The sequence below is a fragment of the Citrus clementina genome, unplaced genomic scaffold (assembly GCF_000493195.1).
Source record: "Citrus clementina cultivar Clemenules unplaced genomic scaffold, Citrus_clementina_v1.0 scaffold_8, whole genome shotgun sequence".
NCBI lineage: Eukaryota > Viridiplantae > Streptophyta > Magnoliopsida > Sapindales > Rutaceae > Citrus > Citrus x clementina.
In genome coordinates, this window is record NW_006262022.1 from 2,708,081 (window position 1) to 2,725,717 (window position 17,637).

Below are 17,637 nucleotides of genomic sequence, written 5' to 3' on the forward strand. Positions count from 1 at the left end.
TTCTTCATAATTCAAACTCAGACAGTTATCCAAATAAAATTATTCAAAAACATTGAAGTGGAATTTGAATTTGAGACATAAAATTTGCTTAAAATAAAACTTCGAATAAAGTAAAAAATTAAAATTTCAAATAAATCTAATTGAAAATCACTTGATGGAGCAACTATATATCAAGCATTCAAGATAAATCTCAAATATGCACATGAAGGATAAAAGTGTTTGCTTATTCAATTAATAATGAATATAGAGGTTTGAATTATACCTTATTGCACTTTGTAATTGAGATTCCTTCTTATTTTACAAATAGATCTTTATGAATCTGACTAGAGCGTATCGGTGAAGGCACTCCAACGCACTTATCAGTGTTTGTTTGAACTTTTGATAAATCTCGAATTGGTTTTTCTCTTAGCAAGTGAGAAAATAGCCAAAGATACTTTCTTAATCATTTTGACTTTTTTTTATAGACCGAAAATTGCGGACTTGACAAGAAATTCAATTTTAAATCTAAATTTCCACGGTCTATACTTTTGTTTCATTTTTAGCAACCAAATTCATAACTAATTTTGTCTATTTGAGCTTTTGACACGTGATTTTTTTAATGATCATGTACCGCTTATTGTTCTCTCTGAATTAGAACAACAACCTTTTTCCAACCTTATATAAGTTACCATGTGATCCTTTACATTACCGCATGCTGAATTCATTATAGTCCAAATTTAAAATAATGTTATTTATTTTGATATGTATTTTGTACGATTTTCTGAACACATGGTGTCATGTAAATGGCTATATATTTTGGCACTTACAGTACAATTGCATCCTCCATTGGTCAAAACCCTAAGGGCGTATAAAAATTGGAAAATAATGGAGTTGTTTTGAGCAGGCATTATTGAAGGGCAATTATTTCTCCAATAAAGGTCGCAATAGAGCATGCACTTTGAAGATTCAACGACTTGAAATATATATATGTACAACACGTGAAAAAAGCATGAAAAATACTATACCCAAAAATGGGGAAAAAATTTCGAAAGAGGAGAGGCATGCTTTACTATTATAATTAAAAATCTCACTGAGGATTTTAGTAAAAAAAAAGAAAAGTGTGAGCTATTAGCATACGTACTTAAAACCTTTACATTGCAAAGGCAAATGGGTATCACCATTCCCTACTTTAGATTAAAAAGATTAAAGGGTTGTTAATCAGAGTTAGTCTAATCCAACTAGTTTTCGTGAAAGGAGATATTTGATCAATTTAATTATGTATAAAGCTAGTAGAAACATTCCAATTGTTAAAGTTTGGGTAATAAAGCAATTGAGAATTCTTTTGGGTGTCGTGGTGCTGTTGCTGCTATAAAATTAGAGAGTACAAGGGAATGGAGGCGCGTGTGCTACAATGGAAGAAGATGCATGGGAGCGAAGCATCTGATTTGGATAAGCAGAGGAAGAAGATGCATGGGAGCAAACCATTGGATTTGGATAAGCAGATTGTACAAATGTAAATACAATCTCTCTATATATTAATTTTCATGTACATTTTTTTTGGCATTAATTGATAGTGATTTTTATACTTACATGCGATTGAAGATTTCAGATCACATCAATTTAGACACAATAGGATGAATGATAGTATGGTTTCGGGGTTTATTGAATCATAATTAAGAATTATGTGCTAATAAAGGTGAGATATATCATACAATAATAGCATAATTATGGGATTTACTAGAATAATATATTAAAAAAAAACTGCTAAATAAAGGCAAGAATCACTCTTTCTTATTTTTATTTTTGAGTTACATTCTTCTAATGACGATTACATTGATGGTGATATTCTCTTCTCCCCAACATTCAGTATTAAATCATCAATTTAATGATGGAGTATTCAAGAATAAGAAGATGGAAAAATAAACACGTCCAAGTTTAAATCCTCTTTTAAAACCTCGAGTTCTAATCAATTACACTAATAAGTTATACAACTTTTCACTTCCCCATCAGCAGGTAAACCCTTCAAATTTTCAAAACCAAGACCGCGAGAAGAAGTCAAGAATAAGACATGGCCCTACGGCCCTACCCTACACAAATCCATGCGACTGCATTCAGTTGCTTTTGTCCACACTCCTGGTCGGGCGAGTGAAATAGAAAATCTCAAAGTAGGGCCAAAAGAAAAGGGCCAATCGGGTGAAAGTTGGAAAATCTAAGAGCAATAGATAGTGTCTGTTTAGGTGGGATTTAGGTTAATATATAATATATTAAGATAATCACTTAATTACAACCAACAATATACACTGCCCCGCAACAAAGGGAACTGAAGCTAAGCTAGGGTAGCAACTATAGGCTCCACCATCGAGGTCAAAGCTCTTCTTCATCTTATTCTCTTCCCCAATCAAAAACATATACCAAACCCCATAAAGCCAGAGAGCTACTGGCCGACAAAATGTTTCTCTCTCCCTTCACATGCAAACAAAAGCCTCTTACAAAATTTAATTTTATCAATGGTTAATGAATAATTTGCATTTTCGGCTCATTCTAGCTCTACCATTATGGTAATGACCAATGGGAAGTGAACCAATCCATTCATAAGATATCTTACTATTATAAATAAACCAAAATTTTTTTTATTATAATTTTTTTTTATATAATAAAATATGTCTATGCTCTTAAAGATGATACTTGTAGAAGTAAATAAAAAGATGCCTCCATACATTCTTTTGTCCCCCTCTGTCTTCTTGTAAATGCCACCAATCTCCGCAAACTCTTCTGGTTTTGCCCGGTAGTGGGGCTTTATTGGAAATATTTGTAGAGATTGAAGACAATTTAACTCGAATCAAAAGAGACCTTGACAAAGAATGAGAAAAGAGTTTAATTCAACTTGGACTGCCCACAATGACCCTATTGAGATTGAGAGATGGCATTGGCAAAGTCATTTGTGGGTCTTGGACTCTGCTCTTTTTGAAGAGAGGCTCTGGTGACGCTGGTGATGATAGGACTGATGATGATGCCACTGACCATGAATCGTTTGAGCTTTCATCACAGCTAAACACAGTAGCATCAATCACGCCACCAGGGCTTCCAGGGATTGCTTCAAACTTGCGCTTGTGAGGATTACTATTGGCATTGGTTTTTGCATTAGCCAGCTCAAGAATCAACTTGTAACAGTCACTTACTTTTTCCTGTTACAATAAAATTAAAAATGTGACATTATTGCCATGTCCATGTGCAAATAATTGTGTATTAATGACAATGGTGAACTTAATTAATTAGATCTGAGATAATATAAGCAATCAAATTACCTTGCTTATTTTAAGCACACCTAGAAGCTGGTTTTGATAATCAACGGGATTCACAGGCTCAACTTGGTCTATTATGTGCATCATTGTGGCAGTGGCCAACACTGAAGGAAGGTAACTTACAGATCTTGAATCTAATAGGAAAAAAACAAAAGAAACAAATCATCAACAAAACAAAACAAAAAAAACTTGAAAAAAATGATTACCAGCTAGCTCTAATGAAACAAAACAAAAGGGTATCTTTTTTATTATTTATTAATATATTTCTTACCAGAGACCAAAGTGAGAAGCAGACGCTCACATCTCTTGAGAAACTCCCAGTGAAGAGATGTCTTCAATCCAAGCCTTCTTATGATGTGGTCAAGAAATGAAATTGGAGTCACTGGATGCATCTTCCATTCAAGTGTTGAGAGCACCAAAAGCTCCATTCTTTGTATGGCTTTGGTCTCAAAAACATATTTTGCCCCCTCAACCTGAAAACAAAAACATATTTTGAGTGTTAGAATCAATAACGGAACGCGTAAAAGGTACAAGAATATGGACGTGATAAGGTTCTGTTTTATCATACTTGGAGGTCTAAGAGAAGGGGCACTTGGGTTTCTTCAACTTTAGCAGCCAGGGAGAGACAAGTGACAGCCAAAAGCTGAATCATCCAAGGCTTATCTATTTGAAAATGGAAGCTACGGAGGAACCTATCCAGATAGTTAATAGCCAGTATTGCAGTGAGAGTAGAGAACCCATAATGAGCATTAACTTTGAGCACCCACTCAACAGCCTCACTCCTAGCAACAACAAGAACATCGGAATCTTTATAATGGGTTTGTGTTTCTTGCTTTAAAAGCTGTTGCTCTTCTTTGGAGAAGAGAGACAAGAGCTCTTCATCTTCCCAGAACAAGTCTTGTTCTAACAAAAGAAGTGAAAACAAACAAGCTGGGTTTTTGTTTTGGCTACATTCATCGTCTTCTTGGTCAATAACCTCATCTTCTAACTCTTCTTCTTCACAATAGAGTGCATCAAGCAAGAATGAAGAAGGGTATTGTTCATCTCCAAATGCCATCTTCTTGTTCTTCTTCTTCAATGAAGAAATAATTTCTTTTTCTTTTTTTTTTTTGGGTGGGGGTTTCAATGCCGCATTACACAAAAGAAAAGCTCATATTCTCATTTCTCTTTCTCTTTCTTTGTGTGAGTGTGCAGGGCTTTGGAAGAAGAGAAGGAGAAATGAGAAGAGAGAAAAAGGAGGCGATTGATTTTATCAGAGTGAGGAGGATTCACGCTGGTACTTTTGTTTGTGCGTAATTTATTTATATATATATATATTATTTGGTGGGGGGTTTCGAAAAGAAAGAAAAATCTTTGTGCTTTCGGTGAGTTGTGTTCCGTTGGCGGGCAGAAAATTGTAAATGGCACACACACCAAGCCGGACCCATGAAAACAACCACCCTCAAATAAAAATAAATTTTACCAAAGCTGTATACAGTGAGAGAATAATAAGAGGAGAAAAATTAGGTAGCCGGAGATAATTGGAAATTTCCTTCCCAAGCGCATTGGGTTTCAAAGAATTTATTTTGTTATTGAATTAATAGATGATGTTGCTCATGCGGACCGTTTAGTTAATTCACAAGTTCAACGTCATTCATAATATGTCATGAAATTTTGTCACATGTAGAATCTTTCGATAAATTCAAATGAGTTATTTACAAAAATTTGTATGTTTTGTGTTGCCAAACAATTAAGGTTTCTTCAATTATGTTGATAGATAGACCATCAATTCATTCGAATTCGTCATCCATTTCTAGAATGACATCATTTTTCTTAACTCTAATGATAACTAAATCTTCTCTCCACTCATGTGAAAATATTCAAACCCCCTATTATTTTCATTCAAAGAGATTTTACAAACTCATCTAATAAGGGAGGGTACAAATCCCTATATGGGAACTCATATCATCCCTTGTATTATATATGTAAGTGTAGGGTGGAAATTAATGTTATTTCATTCTTTCATATATTAATGCAATTATTTGGTGTATATTTTCAAGCTATGCACGGGTTAGAATAGATACAATCTATCTTGGCATGGATTTTAAGGTTTTGATGGAGGTTATTTATAATTACATAGACTTGAACTCTCCAATTTCAATCTCTTAATATGAAAGTGATCGTTCAACTTCTTTATTAGTCTAACTTTTATATTGAGGCTGATCCACATCCTTATATTTTAATGAAATTAAAAAAAGTAGATAATAACTATATATTAATTGATTACAAAAATATTTGATAAATCCTAAGTTCGGGTTTGAAATTTGAATGTCATATATATACATATAAATAATAAAAAAATTCCATAGAAAGCATAATTAATTTTATGGTTAATAAATTAAATTATGGTATTTACCAACCGGACCCATAAAGATCTCAACGAGATAAAACGGGCAAAAAGACAATCCACTCACTCCGTAAGAGAAAACAAGACACACGCAAAAAAGGCAGATATCGTCCACGCGACGTTGCTTTTGACGCGCACCCACTACACACTCCGCGCCAAAACGGGGCGTTCGGACTTTAGACAGCGATAATTCGTGGAGCGTGTGGTTAATTGACGTGGATTGAAGGTGGGATAGGGATTGAAAAGACGAAGCTGACTCTTCGAGTCTTTTGTTTACTGGAATCGAAAAAGTCAAAGAAATGATGCCGTTTTGTCTGCGGCAAGGACTGCCTCAGCACCCAACTCTAATAAGCCGTAGTCGTACGCTGTCCTATCCTTTCCTTTCCTTTCCCTCGCTTGCTTTTTTTTTTTTTTTTTTAATTTTTTTACATCCATTTCATTTGTAATATTTTTCAACTCCCTCGAGTCAATCGTTAACCTTTATTTTTATCTTATAATATGGTAAAAAAAATTATTTTTATTTTTTTTACTGATAATACAATCAACCTACTGATATTATATCACATATTAAACTATAATTACTTACAACTGCTGTTTCAACAGACAATTACATATTAGACTATAATCACTATTTCAATAGATAATTACATACTAAGACTACAACTTTACATATATTAAATTTTACGAAACATTTGTCTAGATTGTATATTCTTACGAAGACAGCAACTGACTCCACTCGTTATGTTTAATTAAAAGAGAAATGAGTCCGTAAATACTTAAACCGCTACTTTCACAAACGGTCCACCACTCGGCCATAAGGGCAAGTTATAATTTTCATCCTTAACTGACTTTAATTTAGTTTTCTTCATTTAACAGATAAATGATAATCTCTTTAACTTTATCTCTTACTTATTTTTCAACGTTGAGTTTGAGATTTTAGCAAAGCCAGCTTAAAACAAATTCATCGGAGGTCGAATCCGAAACTCTATTATACACAGAGATTAACTCTATTAATTACAAACTTGATGATTTCTTCATGAATTTCAAAGAGAGTAATTTTTGTTGCTAACATACATGCATTGGACTATATTATTTCATTGGGCTAGCTGGTCTACATGCATGATTAGTGGGGATTGTGCTGCACACAAAATTACAAATTAGCAAAATAAGAATTATAAAATTTTAACACATTGAGGGTAACAGTCAAGGGTGGACTTCAATTATTTATTATTTTATCAAAATAAAATATTGTTTACCTTTTACCTTATAAACCAAAAAAAAAAAAAAACACACACACAAACAACCCTATAACCACTTACACTTGAGACTTCGATGCACCACTAGCTGGCAATGGAATTGACCACCGTTTACATCATTAGAAATTTAAAGTAAACTCATTTCTTTCATATGCTGTGAATTCTTATCAATGATGAGAGTTTAAAATTTTAATTTTATTTATCACGACTTATTTGTTCAATATCATGGTTTATGTATATATATATATATATTTGAAACGCTAGCTAGTGTTGACAATAATACAATATATAACATAACTCTTGAGATCAAAAGATTACTGTGCGATTTAAATCGATCACCATTTCAACATATGAATTCAATTAATTGATCAGTGCTTTTCGAAACCAGTGCTTCTTCGTGCAGTCGGAACTCTAGTCTAATTAACTCGATGCATGTTTCATCCCCGTACAATTTTCTTGGTTCAAATGTTCAATCATTGTTACGCGATCATGATTATTGCCAGAATTCTAATGCTGGTGGGTAAGAACAGATTGTTAGATTAATCTCATGATCATGTTCCATTAATGCTAATCAACTTCGATATCTCTATCAATGACATCTCCAACTACCCAACTTTTGTTTGCCGATCTGCGTTCAACAGAAGCAACTTTCATGCAAAAAAAAAAAAATGCAACTGCAGTTGCAATTTGCAATCAGTCACTGTAACAGGAATCGATTTCAACTTCATCAATTATAATACCTCCACATGGGTTTGACCTAATTTAAGAAAAAGAATTGCCCATCATAACTCGTATATAAAGTAATAAACACAGCCGAGCTTGACTAGACATTTTTGACTCATGCACAAAAACTTGCCTCAACCACTAAGAAAAAAAGAAGAGATTGTAAGTGGAGCTAGCATTTAATCCATTATGGCTCCCACCTAAAAGTAAAATTGTAAAAAAAAAAAAAAAAGAAAATCAATAGCAAAATCTGAATGCAACCCTCGTTTTTCTTTTTTCCCCCCTAAAATGTTCATCAAATTTATGTTATGATCGTGTTGTTAACATACACATATCACATATGTCTTAATTTTCTCATGCAAAAAAAAAAAAAAAGAAAAATCGGTTCAGGCTTTGTGTTGGGCCTAAGTGAGGCCTGTCTTGGAAGCCGTAGTCAGGTCCACTTTGAACGATAAAGTATTATAAAAAAATTTGGTTAGGGCAACGAATAAAAAGATCATTCTATTTCGGTGGTAATTAGTAATTACCCAATACCTCTGTATCCGAATAGTTTTGCACGAGGAGAAGGAAAAATAAAAAAAAAAAAAATTCATGAACCATTAAAATCCTCCAGCTTTGTTGATACAAGTTTAAAGCGTCTCAGCTAATTAACTTGGCATGCTTTTACTTTCGGCCCATAACAAGTACCGAATTAGAGTTTCATCTTCATCTTGATCATCTTATTCATCAAGCTGGTGGCTGCGGATGGCACCCTGTTAAAAAATTAACATCATTCAAACACCTGTTACATTTTTTTTTTTTACACAAAACTAGTCAGGTAGTTTGTATATATTAGATGGAAATTAATTAAAAGTGAGTGTTTACCAATTATTTAAGCTGTTTGTGCCTTCAAAATTAAACAGAGACGAAACAGTTACCAACATATACACAGTAGCTAGAAGCAAAAAAGAATAATGCAAACTAATTATAACGCAAAATATAATCACTACCATGCCCATGTTGAGGTGCCCCATAGCCATAAGACGGTGGACCGGGTGGTGCCCCATATGGATGTGCTCCGGGCGGTGGCCCGTAAGGATGTTGATTTGGTGGTGCCCCATAAGGATATGGACCGGGGGCAGGGTGTGGTGCCCCATAAGGTTGCGGACCTGGGGGAGGAGCATAAGCTGAAGGTTGTGGATACCCAGATGGCGGAGGCTGCGGTGGATAACCACCATAACCGGCCGGTGGATGATAGGGAGGTGGGTCAGAAGACGGATAGGACACCGCCGGCCCGTGTTCGTATGCCGGGGAAGTCATTCCCGTGTTCTTTAAAACATAATGATAAGAAAATAAATAGCTTCCGTTAAATTTGGTACTCTATGTAGAAGTTATACAAGGATGAAAGAAGATAGATAAAGAACCAAAATGTTCCATACGTTGGCACAACGCAGTATGATATTCACTTCTCCTGCATGTCTGCATTGGTTAAAAAAAAAAAAAAAGATTATATTTTAGAATTGGCACATGTCTTATCTATGGATAAAGATTCTCTCAAAATGTTTTTTTTTCCCTATTCTCTCTTAGTAAAATAAATGGCTAATATTAAATTTTAAATTTTGATATGGACAATTAAACCAGCTTTATTTATCTTATTTATAATGAAATTAATTTGGCTAATATTAAATTTTAAATTTTAATGTTGACAATTAATTAAGCTTTATTTATCTTATTTATAATGAAACTAATTTTTTTCAATAAATTTGAAAGACTAGAAGAGAATTCTAATAAGTATCTATCAACTATGTACTCAAAGCTAAACATCAATTTTAAGTGCACTAATTAACAAAATGTGAAGGATAAATTATTTATATTAGGACACTAAAATCAAATATATATACGCATCTATATCAATACTCGAAAAGAAAATAATATATATATTGTAAGTTCTACTTACTTTCCCGATCGGGTCCAAAGTGGCCAAGGGTTATCATCATAACCTTGTGTAATAGCCTTAGTCAATCGAACCCTACACAAAGCAAAATAAAATGCGGACATCAACATTTTAAAAATAATAATTTAAAAAAATTCAAAAGGGTTATCAAACTAAATTTTGACAAATAACAAAAAAATGAAAAGACCATCAAATTTGTTCAGGCGCTAAAACATACCTAGCCTTATCAATTATCATGAAGAAGAAAAGTCCCCATTTCGGGAACTTAATGCCTCTCTTATAAACATTATTTATAAATGTAGTATAAGTTTCGAATTTATTAGACATAAATCTACGAGTTATGTTTAATTTACTCACGCACTATACTATAAATCTATGAATTTCTATAGAGATGATAACATAAAAACAGAAGTGAAGTAAAGGATAATTAATCACTTTCCACTGCCGATGAAATCGTCTCCGGTGATGGTATTGCTATTCCAAACAACAAGATTCATCTCATTAACCCCATGAATTAAAGGGAACATAAACTTTTCTTGAAAAGTTGGGTTCTTGCCACCATCTAAACCGAAGGAGGAAAAAAAAAAAAAAACAAATAGAATCAATATAAGCTTTCTCACTACATCCAACTTTGGAACTATAAATTTACAGAAGCATTTAATCCCTCACCTGTACAAGTTCTGGTACGGTATTTGGTGCTACCATACTCAATACAAACGTAGGGATCTTGTTTTGAGAGCCATTCTGTGTCTTTCAATCCCTTGCATGCGATGACTACATATAAAAAAGTATATATTAAAAAAAATCAAATGGGTCAATTTATTTATGCATCACAATTATTATAAAAGAAAAGAAAAATTGATCCCTTTGTTTTTTTTTGGTAATATATCATCATACCAGTGACCTCAAGAGGCTGCCCTTGAACATTAGCTGCCTCCATGGGAGGATGAAATGGATAACGATAGTGATGCATTCAAGTTATGATTTATATAGGAAAATAAAATTTTATAATCCTAAAATAGGAAATGACATGAGCCATTAGAATCGGATGATTCTAATTTAAGAATTGCGTGTTTGGTTCTTACAAGTTAGACAACAATCTTCCTTATATTTATATTAGTCAAACTTTTTTCTCCGGATTTTGATCATTTCATATATGTGTATGTACGCATTTCTTCTGTTTCTCGTCGTTGTATTTGACAAGACAGTAATCCTCTCTGAAAAAAAAAAATATAACGGTTATTTCCACCCTTCCCTAAATATTTTGACATTTTTCAACGTACACCCAAATATTTCGACAATACACCATTTCCGTTAATTTAACAGTTATTTTTAATGAAGTTGTTTGAAATTTAGTTAAATGTTAGAAATGCCCCTTATCTCGAATTGAAAAAGAATTAAATGACATAAAATGCTAATCCAATAATTGATATTTGCATTAAAAAAACTCTTAATTAAAGATAATTGCACAATAATCCCGTCAATTAACTTATCAAATAAATTTAATTTATTATCATCAAATAATATTTAGCGTATGAACTTCTGAATTTGTCCTTTGACCGTTGGAATAAATGATCAAATTAACAGATTTAGGTGCATGGCATAACAAGTCAAAACATTAAGAAGCACAGTGGAAAATATCCAAACATTTGGAGGCATGATGAAATTAACCCAAAAAATAAATATTTTATTCAGATATTTATATTTAGATGCATTCAAATTTTAAATAAAAAAAAATCGACATGAAGTGTTATTATATTTGGGAGAAAATCCCAAATTTGAATGTATGAAGTGCGCTATTATATTTGGGAGAAAATCCCATGTACATTAGAACTGCATGCACACATATGGCGCCTGTTACAGAGTTGTCAGTACACTGACGTGATATATACCTCAAGTCCTCAATGCACGAAAGATTTTACCTGGTTCCATGACTTTCTGACATCGCATCAGGTGGTTAGCAAACCAATAATACGCTGTCGTATATTTTTTCAAGTGAAAAGTTAACCAAACATATTGAAGACTATACAGTGGTTACATTGCAAAGGTGTAGCTGAAACAGATAATGTAAACATGTATGGAAGGTCTCGTTTCATTACAAATAACAGAACAAATTTATAAATTCCAACCACATTTGAGTAAAACAATTATTTCAATTATTTTTCGCCCTCCAGCCAACTTTTGATTTACAGAAACAATAAGCTAGAAACAAGACTTGATGATACAAATTAACGAATAGATTGAGCTTCATAATCGTCCCACGGTGCTCTTATACTTTGTAAGGCGATTTATGTACAGATTCTCTAAATCAAAGCAACCGACTGTTCTGCCTGAGTTCAGTCACTTTCGTAGTCGTCTTCATCTCCGAACGAGAACACAGATGCATCAGCAGCCATTGCCTTGAATTCACTTTCCCTGTTGCTAGTGTCGAGGCCGGAGGTAGGTCCCGCAACAGCACCCCCCTTTGTCTCACCAGCAGCATGTGTAGGTTGGGAGACTGCGTTTCCCAAAGAAACATCTTTGGTCGCACACGCTAAATTTGCAACTTGATCCGACTCGGTCTTTGTTTCTGATCTGGGAGCGGCAGAGACAGTTCCTCCAGCCGCAGAGGCTGCTGGAGCTTTCTTGCTTTTTGATCCAGCTTCTTCGGACTCATTGTCTGAGAACACATCATCTTTATCGTTATTTCCCGAGTCCTTACTTTCTTTTGAAGCATCTAGACCCTGGCCAACTGAGGCTGGAGCAGAACCTGACGTTTCATCTGGCTTCTTGGCAACAGTTTCAGAGTTGGCTGCAGCTCGAACAGGGCCATTATAATCTGCCAATACAACTTCCACCTGGAATCCTGGTGAAGGCAGTTTCCTCTGCACACAAACCATGTCACATGGGTTAGAGGAATAAGGAAGTTACATGCATGTGAAAAGAATCGAGATGGCACAACAATCAGTCTTGATATTATTGTAAGCCATGACATGTTTCACATGTACCTTATCAAATCCATCAAGATCGCCAGTGTTTAGAACTTTTCTGTTCTCCATCATGGTTGTGTTTAACCAGCTGGAAAAGCAGAAGAAAACAAAAAAACTGACATTTTAACTTAAGTTTAACAAATGATTAGTTCAATCATGGGTGAGGGTACAGTACAAACCAGTAGAAATCTCCTTGACGGTCATGAAAATGGATTTTGAAGTCCCCAGCCAACTCTGCCAAACCTGGCTCTCCAGGCAGGGCAAAGACCATAACTCCTTTCTTAGGCGCACTAAACCAAAAGTCTTCTGGCTGTGGCATATTAGCAAAAATACTCAAATAGCCAATCAAAATGTCTAACTAATTTTCATCAAAAGCTACGACAACCTACCGACAAATCCTTGGTTCTAGGATGCTTCTTTGAGGAGAAGAGTACACCTGCACATTAAAAGAGCATTAAAGAAAACCTTTCAGATTTACCACTTCAGTCCAATACCGGACAATACCTGATAATATGGCAAATATGTACATAAATCTGGCTTGAAAATAGTAGTCCACCGAGATCATAATCGGACACTAAATAGTTACAGGCCAACACCAATAATATAATCCCCCTAGGTTTCCTCTTTGCAAGTGTTAAATTTCACTTGGAATAGGACCAATACTTCAACTAGTTGAGATTGCAGAAATATAAATAGGACCATATCTCAGAAGTTTATTAGACTATTAGCTATGAAGATTCATGAATGGCATCCAACCCCTAAAGTGGTCTCATCATTGTCAGTTGACCACAAAAGTAGTATGTTAAAGGAAAATTGGTAAAACCATGCAAATGCCATCAACTTTGGCGGAAAAAAAAATTGACAGGAATGATTGACGATTTTGTAGTTATGACAAGCCTAACAAGAAGCTGTATAGGGAAATAACAGACTCTGGTAATTACGTGGACCGATAAGGGATATCAAAGATTAAGCAATTGCAGGAAAATTAATTAGGCGCAGCAAGAATGTAGTAACACACCATTATGATCAGAGACTGTTATGTGGGGCCTAATCCAGTAAGGACACCTATGAAGCCGGAAACCCCTTAGCATGCACCTGCACACAACAGGTGTTAACAGTTGTCAGCACAAAGCTACAGTTAAATTTTTTTGTTGAAGCAAAATCCATATGAGAAGTATACCGACGCCCGGGCTGATTCTCTCCATTGAAGTATGTTAAGATCCTTTCAAAGTATTTGACATACCTCTGGAACACCAATAAAAAGATAAGCACATGAATAAGTAACTCTCAAAAAATTAGCACCTGTTACACATAGACTCACAATTTGACTTGGCAGGACAAGGCCTTTCCCATCCACACATCTTTTCTGGTTGTAGTAGTCAATAGATTCCTCAGCAGTGGGGAAGAACTGCAAAGAAACCGCAAAATTTTCTATAAAGTTTAAAAACAAAGCAGTGATGGCATATGAAAACTTCAAGGAACTTGTTGAAGCATCTTTCAGTTACATGCTACAAGTGTCTAACCTTCAAGTACAGTAGAAGGCTAGAAATCATTAACCCTGTCCTTGCCATTCCAGCCTTACAGTGCACAACAACAACATTCTCAATATCTTCCTTCAACCACGAATATGCACTATGACAAAATGATGTTATTAGTTGAATTGGGGGGCAGTTGTGATCATCAAAAGGGAAACTAGCCACCTGAAACAAGCAATCAATAAATTAGGTATCAAAAACTGCTAATGAACTTCTCAACAATGAAATCCAAAATATGAACAGCCTGAACAAGTCTCAACTGCGTCAATACCAAATTGAAACAGGATAATCATAAAATTGAAATTCTAATAATTTAATATGTTTTTTACTCTCTGAAGTAATTTACTACAAATCCCTCTTCAGCCGTCATCAGACAATAAGTTGAATATTGACAGTCATACTTCTTGATTGTCATTTAAAATACAAAGTACTTAACATATAGGAGGACCTACTAGAAAATAGAAAACACAACCATTTTCCAAAGCTGAACAACACCCAGGCCACATGTGAGGGCAGCCTACCACAGTTCAGATTTTTGTTACTGATGATGCAAGAAACAGACCTAGTTTATTCTATTTATTTTATTCAAGTAACACACCTTCCCCTCAAATAACGATGCATCATAAAGCCTCTCTGAACAAAGATTGTACACTTTGTACTTGTCCTGCACATAAAAAGTAGTAGAAAATAAGGCATAGAATCCCATATGTAGCAATAAGAGAAAAATAAATACACCAGGTCAATAAAAATGTAGAATGCAAACAAGTAGTGGCAGAATCTCCATATATTTTATTAAAACTCAAAGAAATGTCCTAAAAAAAAAAAATCACCTTGTGATAGGTTTCAAAGAATTTAATCACTTCTTCCATGTGGTTTCGGTAGAATCCCTGCATCACATGTCTAAATCCTATCACTGAAATTTAAGTGAAAAACTCAACTGCAAATGAAGGTTAACTTTCTTACCTCAACATATCCGAAAAACCCTGAGCTCATGTCACCAGCAGGGAATCCCATTGCAATTATATTCTCAGTGATATATGTCATATCCAAATCAAATCCTCCATCCTGAAGAAAATGCACATGGTAACAAAAAGATCATTACAAAATGATTGCGATATCCGCATATGAATGAAGATGTATCTTTATAGTCATGGTGGTTATATTTTAGGCACAAAGACAAATGGTGTTGTTCGCAGAAATGCACCACTGTGTCTAAGTCACATAACATTAATTTTTTATGGCCTAAATCATACACCACGGAAAGTGTAGGACAACATAAAACCTAAAAATATATATTTAAATCACACCAAAAAAAAAAGGGACAGAAAGCAAAAGCATTGTGATTCATGACACTGTTATTTGAATGGAGTAAGAAAAAAAATTGAATAAAATCACAACATCAAGAACCACACCTGGTATCTTCGTTTATTTTGAGAGACAACATGGCGAGCCTTGACCTGTACAGCCTTCACTGCACTCTTAGACGAGTCAACCAAGCCCTTGGTAATTGATCCAATAAAACCAGGTTGTGCAGCTGTTGAAGTCCCCTCAGAACTATCATCTGACTGAGGAGATTTTGGAGATGAGCGCAGTCCTAAGCCACTAGTAAGACGTGCAAAAGTTGATTTTCCAGAATTTCCAGTTGGTGAATCCTCTTGTGAGCCAGAAAATGGCTGAGGAATTTTCAAACTTTTGGCCCATGATGATATCCCAGTAGCAGAAATCTTTGATCGTGCATCACTTGCAGAATTATCTGTTGCAGATTCTGTAGTAGGAGAAGGTTTTACTTCAGAAGCCTTCGTAAGAGGCGAAGCTGATGAATCAGCAGATCCAGAATCCATTCTGGCTCCTTAGAGGTCTCAATGGTGATTGATGATAAAATTCACGAACACTGCACATAAGATGTACTGTAATGTCTCACAATAGTAACTGTAAGCATATAAAAACAAAAAAATTAAAAAAAAAAAGGAAAGATAAGAGCAATCATCTTACATCTGAAGCACTACAAATAAGGAATTTGCTACCATGAACACAAATACATTGATAATAAAAATAAAATTTTATATGTGCCTAATAGTTAGGAGCTGTTATTGGATGAGAATAAAATACGCAACAGGCTGCAAAAGAACCATGTGATTGGTTCATTTCCCATTTCTACTTTAGTAATCTTTTTTCCTTCCTTATTTCTTCTAATCTATACAATATAAAATAAGAAATAAGGGAGACAGCAAAAATAACGCATGTCCAACGCAAAGAGGAAAAGTGAAAAGGAAGCTAAAGATTGCAAATTTTGTATTTCTGAAACATTCAAGCTTTGAATCACCCAAACACCAGCAATGCAGTAACTGACTTAATGAAGTTTCTACCATCTCAAATCAAGCGATACTGACCTCAAACCCAACAACAACTATCACTATTACCTTAGAATTAAAATTGACTTCAAAAGCGAAACTTCATCAAATTTTATAATTATTTCACCGTACATTATAACAACAGCTAATGCAAAAAGCAAGTTTCAATTCAAGCAAACTCATTGTATAAACCTAACCACATAACAATTCTGCAAATAATGGGTCATCAAAAGTCACTACAATTCGTTTACGCCACCCATGATTCACGAAGCTTGAAAATCATACCTTTAGCTGAAACAACGACACAATGCACTCTAAATTAACAAAATTCGCATCTTAAATAGAAAAAACAACCATCACCATCACCGTTACCTTAGTTTCGCTTTGGACACCAATTTAATATTCAATAACAATTCAAATTTAAAGATTCTTGCTTTCACAGTGATTGGTGCAAAAGAAATAATAATAATAATAATAAAATAAAAATAAAATAAAATGAAAACCATATACAAAACTATCAGCTAAAATGTTCAGTTACCATCACAATTTATCAAAAAAATTAACAAAATTATAGCTTTCACACCAACGATACCTCTTTACAAATTTAGAAATGGGAAAGAAATGATACTAAAAGCTGCTAAGTGAACGATTCCAGATCTACGGTGAGGATCTTGTCTTACCGGGATTGGAATTGGAGTCCAGTTGAGATAGTTGCAGAGGATTACACAAAAGATTATGGTGAAGCCAAGCTAGGGCTTGTTTTAGGCAGAGAGAGAGATGACGATGATGAGAGTTTCAATTTTGTGATTTGTGAAGGTTGCGGGGTCACGTGGTCAACGCGTGGGGTGCGTTGATTTTGCAGAAACTCTGTAGTGTGATCAGAGATGATGGGTGATTATCATCGGACGGTGAGTGACAGTTTTTAATTAAATGTTAACGGACCAGATCTCGTAAACAGAATAAAACAGTTCTTAGTAATTATTTTAGGTTTTACTGTCATTTCACCTATTATGAGTTCATTTCATTTTCGAATTTTTATTTATTTTTAAACACAAATAATTATCAGATTTTTCCTTAAATTTTTTTTATTTTAATTAAATAAATTGGAAAACTTGTTCAAAGAAATTTTAGAATACCAATAAATGCGAATGCATGGTTGTGATTACATCAGTCATACCGTAAGGTATGGGTACCACGGTTGAA

General features: G+C 34.4%; 3 protein-coding genes across 6 annotated transcripts; all 3 read right to left on the minus strand.

Annotated features, from left to right (window-relative positions):
* Nucleotides 1-2,649: 2,649 nt before the first annotated feature.
* On the minus strand, nt 2,650-4,573 carry LOC18034456 (cyclin-D3-1). The gene is made up of 4 exons (XM_006422893.2): nt 3,850-4,573; nt 3,553-3,754; nt 3,285-3,415; nt 2,650-3,164 (listed from the first exon to the last, which is right to left on the minus strand). Exons 1-4 carry the CDS (start codon nt 4,336-4,338, stop codon nt 2,859-2,861), a joined length of 1,128 nt encoding a protein of 375 aa, XP_006422956.1. The 5' UTR covers nt 4,339-4,573; the 3' UTR covers nt 2,650-2,858.
* Nucleotides 4,574-8,083: 3,510 nt separating this feature from the next.
* On the minus strand, nt 8,084-10,519 carry LOC18035466 (protein SRC2 homolog). 2 transcript variants are annotated; one of them, XM_024179472.1, is made up of 8 exons: nt 10,477-10,519; nt 10,249-10,353; nt 10,015-10,141; nt 9,583-9,654; nt 9,065-9,104; nt 8,636-8,954; nt 8,511-8,532; nt 8,084-8,398 (listed from the first exon to the last, which is right to left on the minus strand). In XM_024179472.1, exons 1-8 carry the CDS (start codon nt 10,517-10,519, stop codon nt 8,338-8,340), a joined length of 789 nt encoding a protein of 262 aa, XP_024035240.1. In that variant the 3' UTR covers nt 8,084-8,337. The 2 variants fall into 2 exon arrangements, with proteins under 2 accessions (XP_024035240.1, XP_006422957.2); XM_006422894.2 differs by lacking the exon at nt 8,511-8,532 and having other exon boundaries at nt 8,347-8,398.
* A 1,128-nt stretch (nt 10,520-11,647) lies between these two features.
* LOC18035456 (phosphatidylinositol 3,4,5-trisphosphate 3-phosphatase and protein-tyrosine-phosphatase PTEN2A) lies at nt 11,648-17,309 on the minus strand. 3 transcript variants are annotated; one of them, XM_006422896.2, is made up of 13 exons: nt 17,115-17,309; nt 15,496-15,974; nt 15,047-15,148; nt 14,914-14,970; nt 14,682-14,747; nt 14,072-14,248; nt 13,870-13,956; nt 13,729-13,793; nt 13,567-13,643; nt 12,938-12,984; nt 12,728-12,858; nt 12,567-12,636; nt 11,648-12,443 (listed from the first exon to the last, which is right to left on the minus strand). In XM_006422896.2, the coding sequence occupies exons 2-13, from the start codon at nt 15,922-15,924 to the stop codon at nt 11,916-11,918; spliced, it is 1,836 nt and encodes a 611-aa protein (XP_006422959.1). In that variant the 5' UTR covers nt 15,925-15,974; nt 17,115-17,309; the 3' UTR covers nt 11,648-11,915. The 3 variants fall into 3 exon arrangements, with proteins under 3 accessions (XP_006422959.1, XP_006422958.1, XP_024034763.1); XM_006422895.2 differs by having other exon boundaries at nt 15,496-16,012; XM_024178995.1 differs by lacking the exon at nt 17,115-17,309 and adding an exon at nt 17,027-17,099.
* Nucleotides 17,310-17,637: the final 328 nt, after the last annotated feature.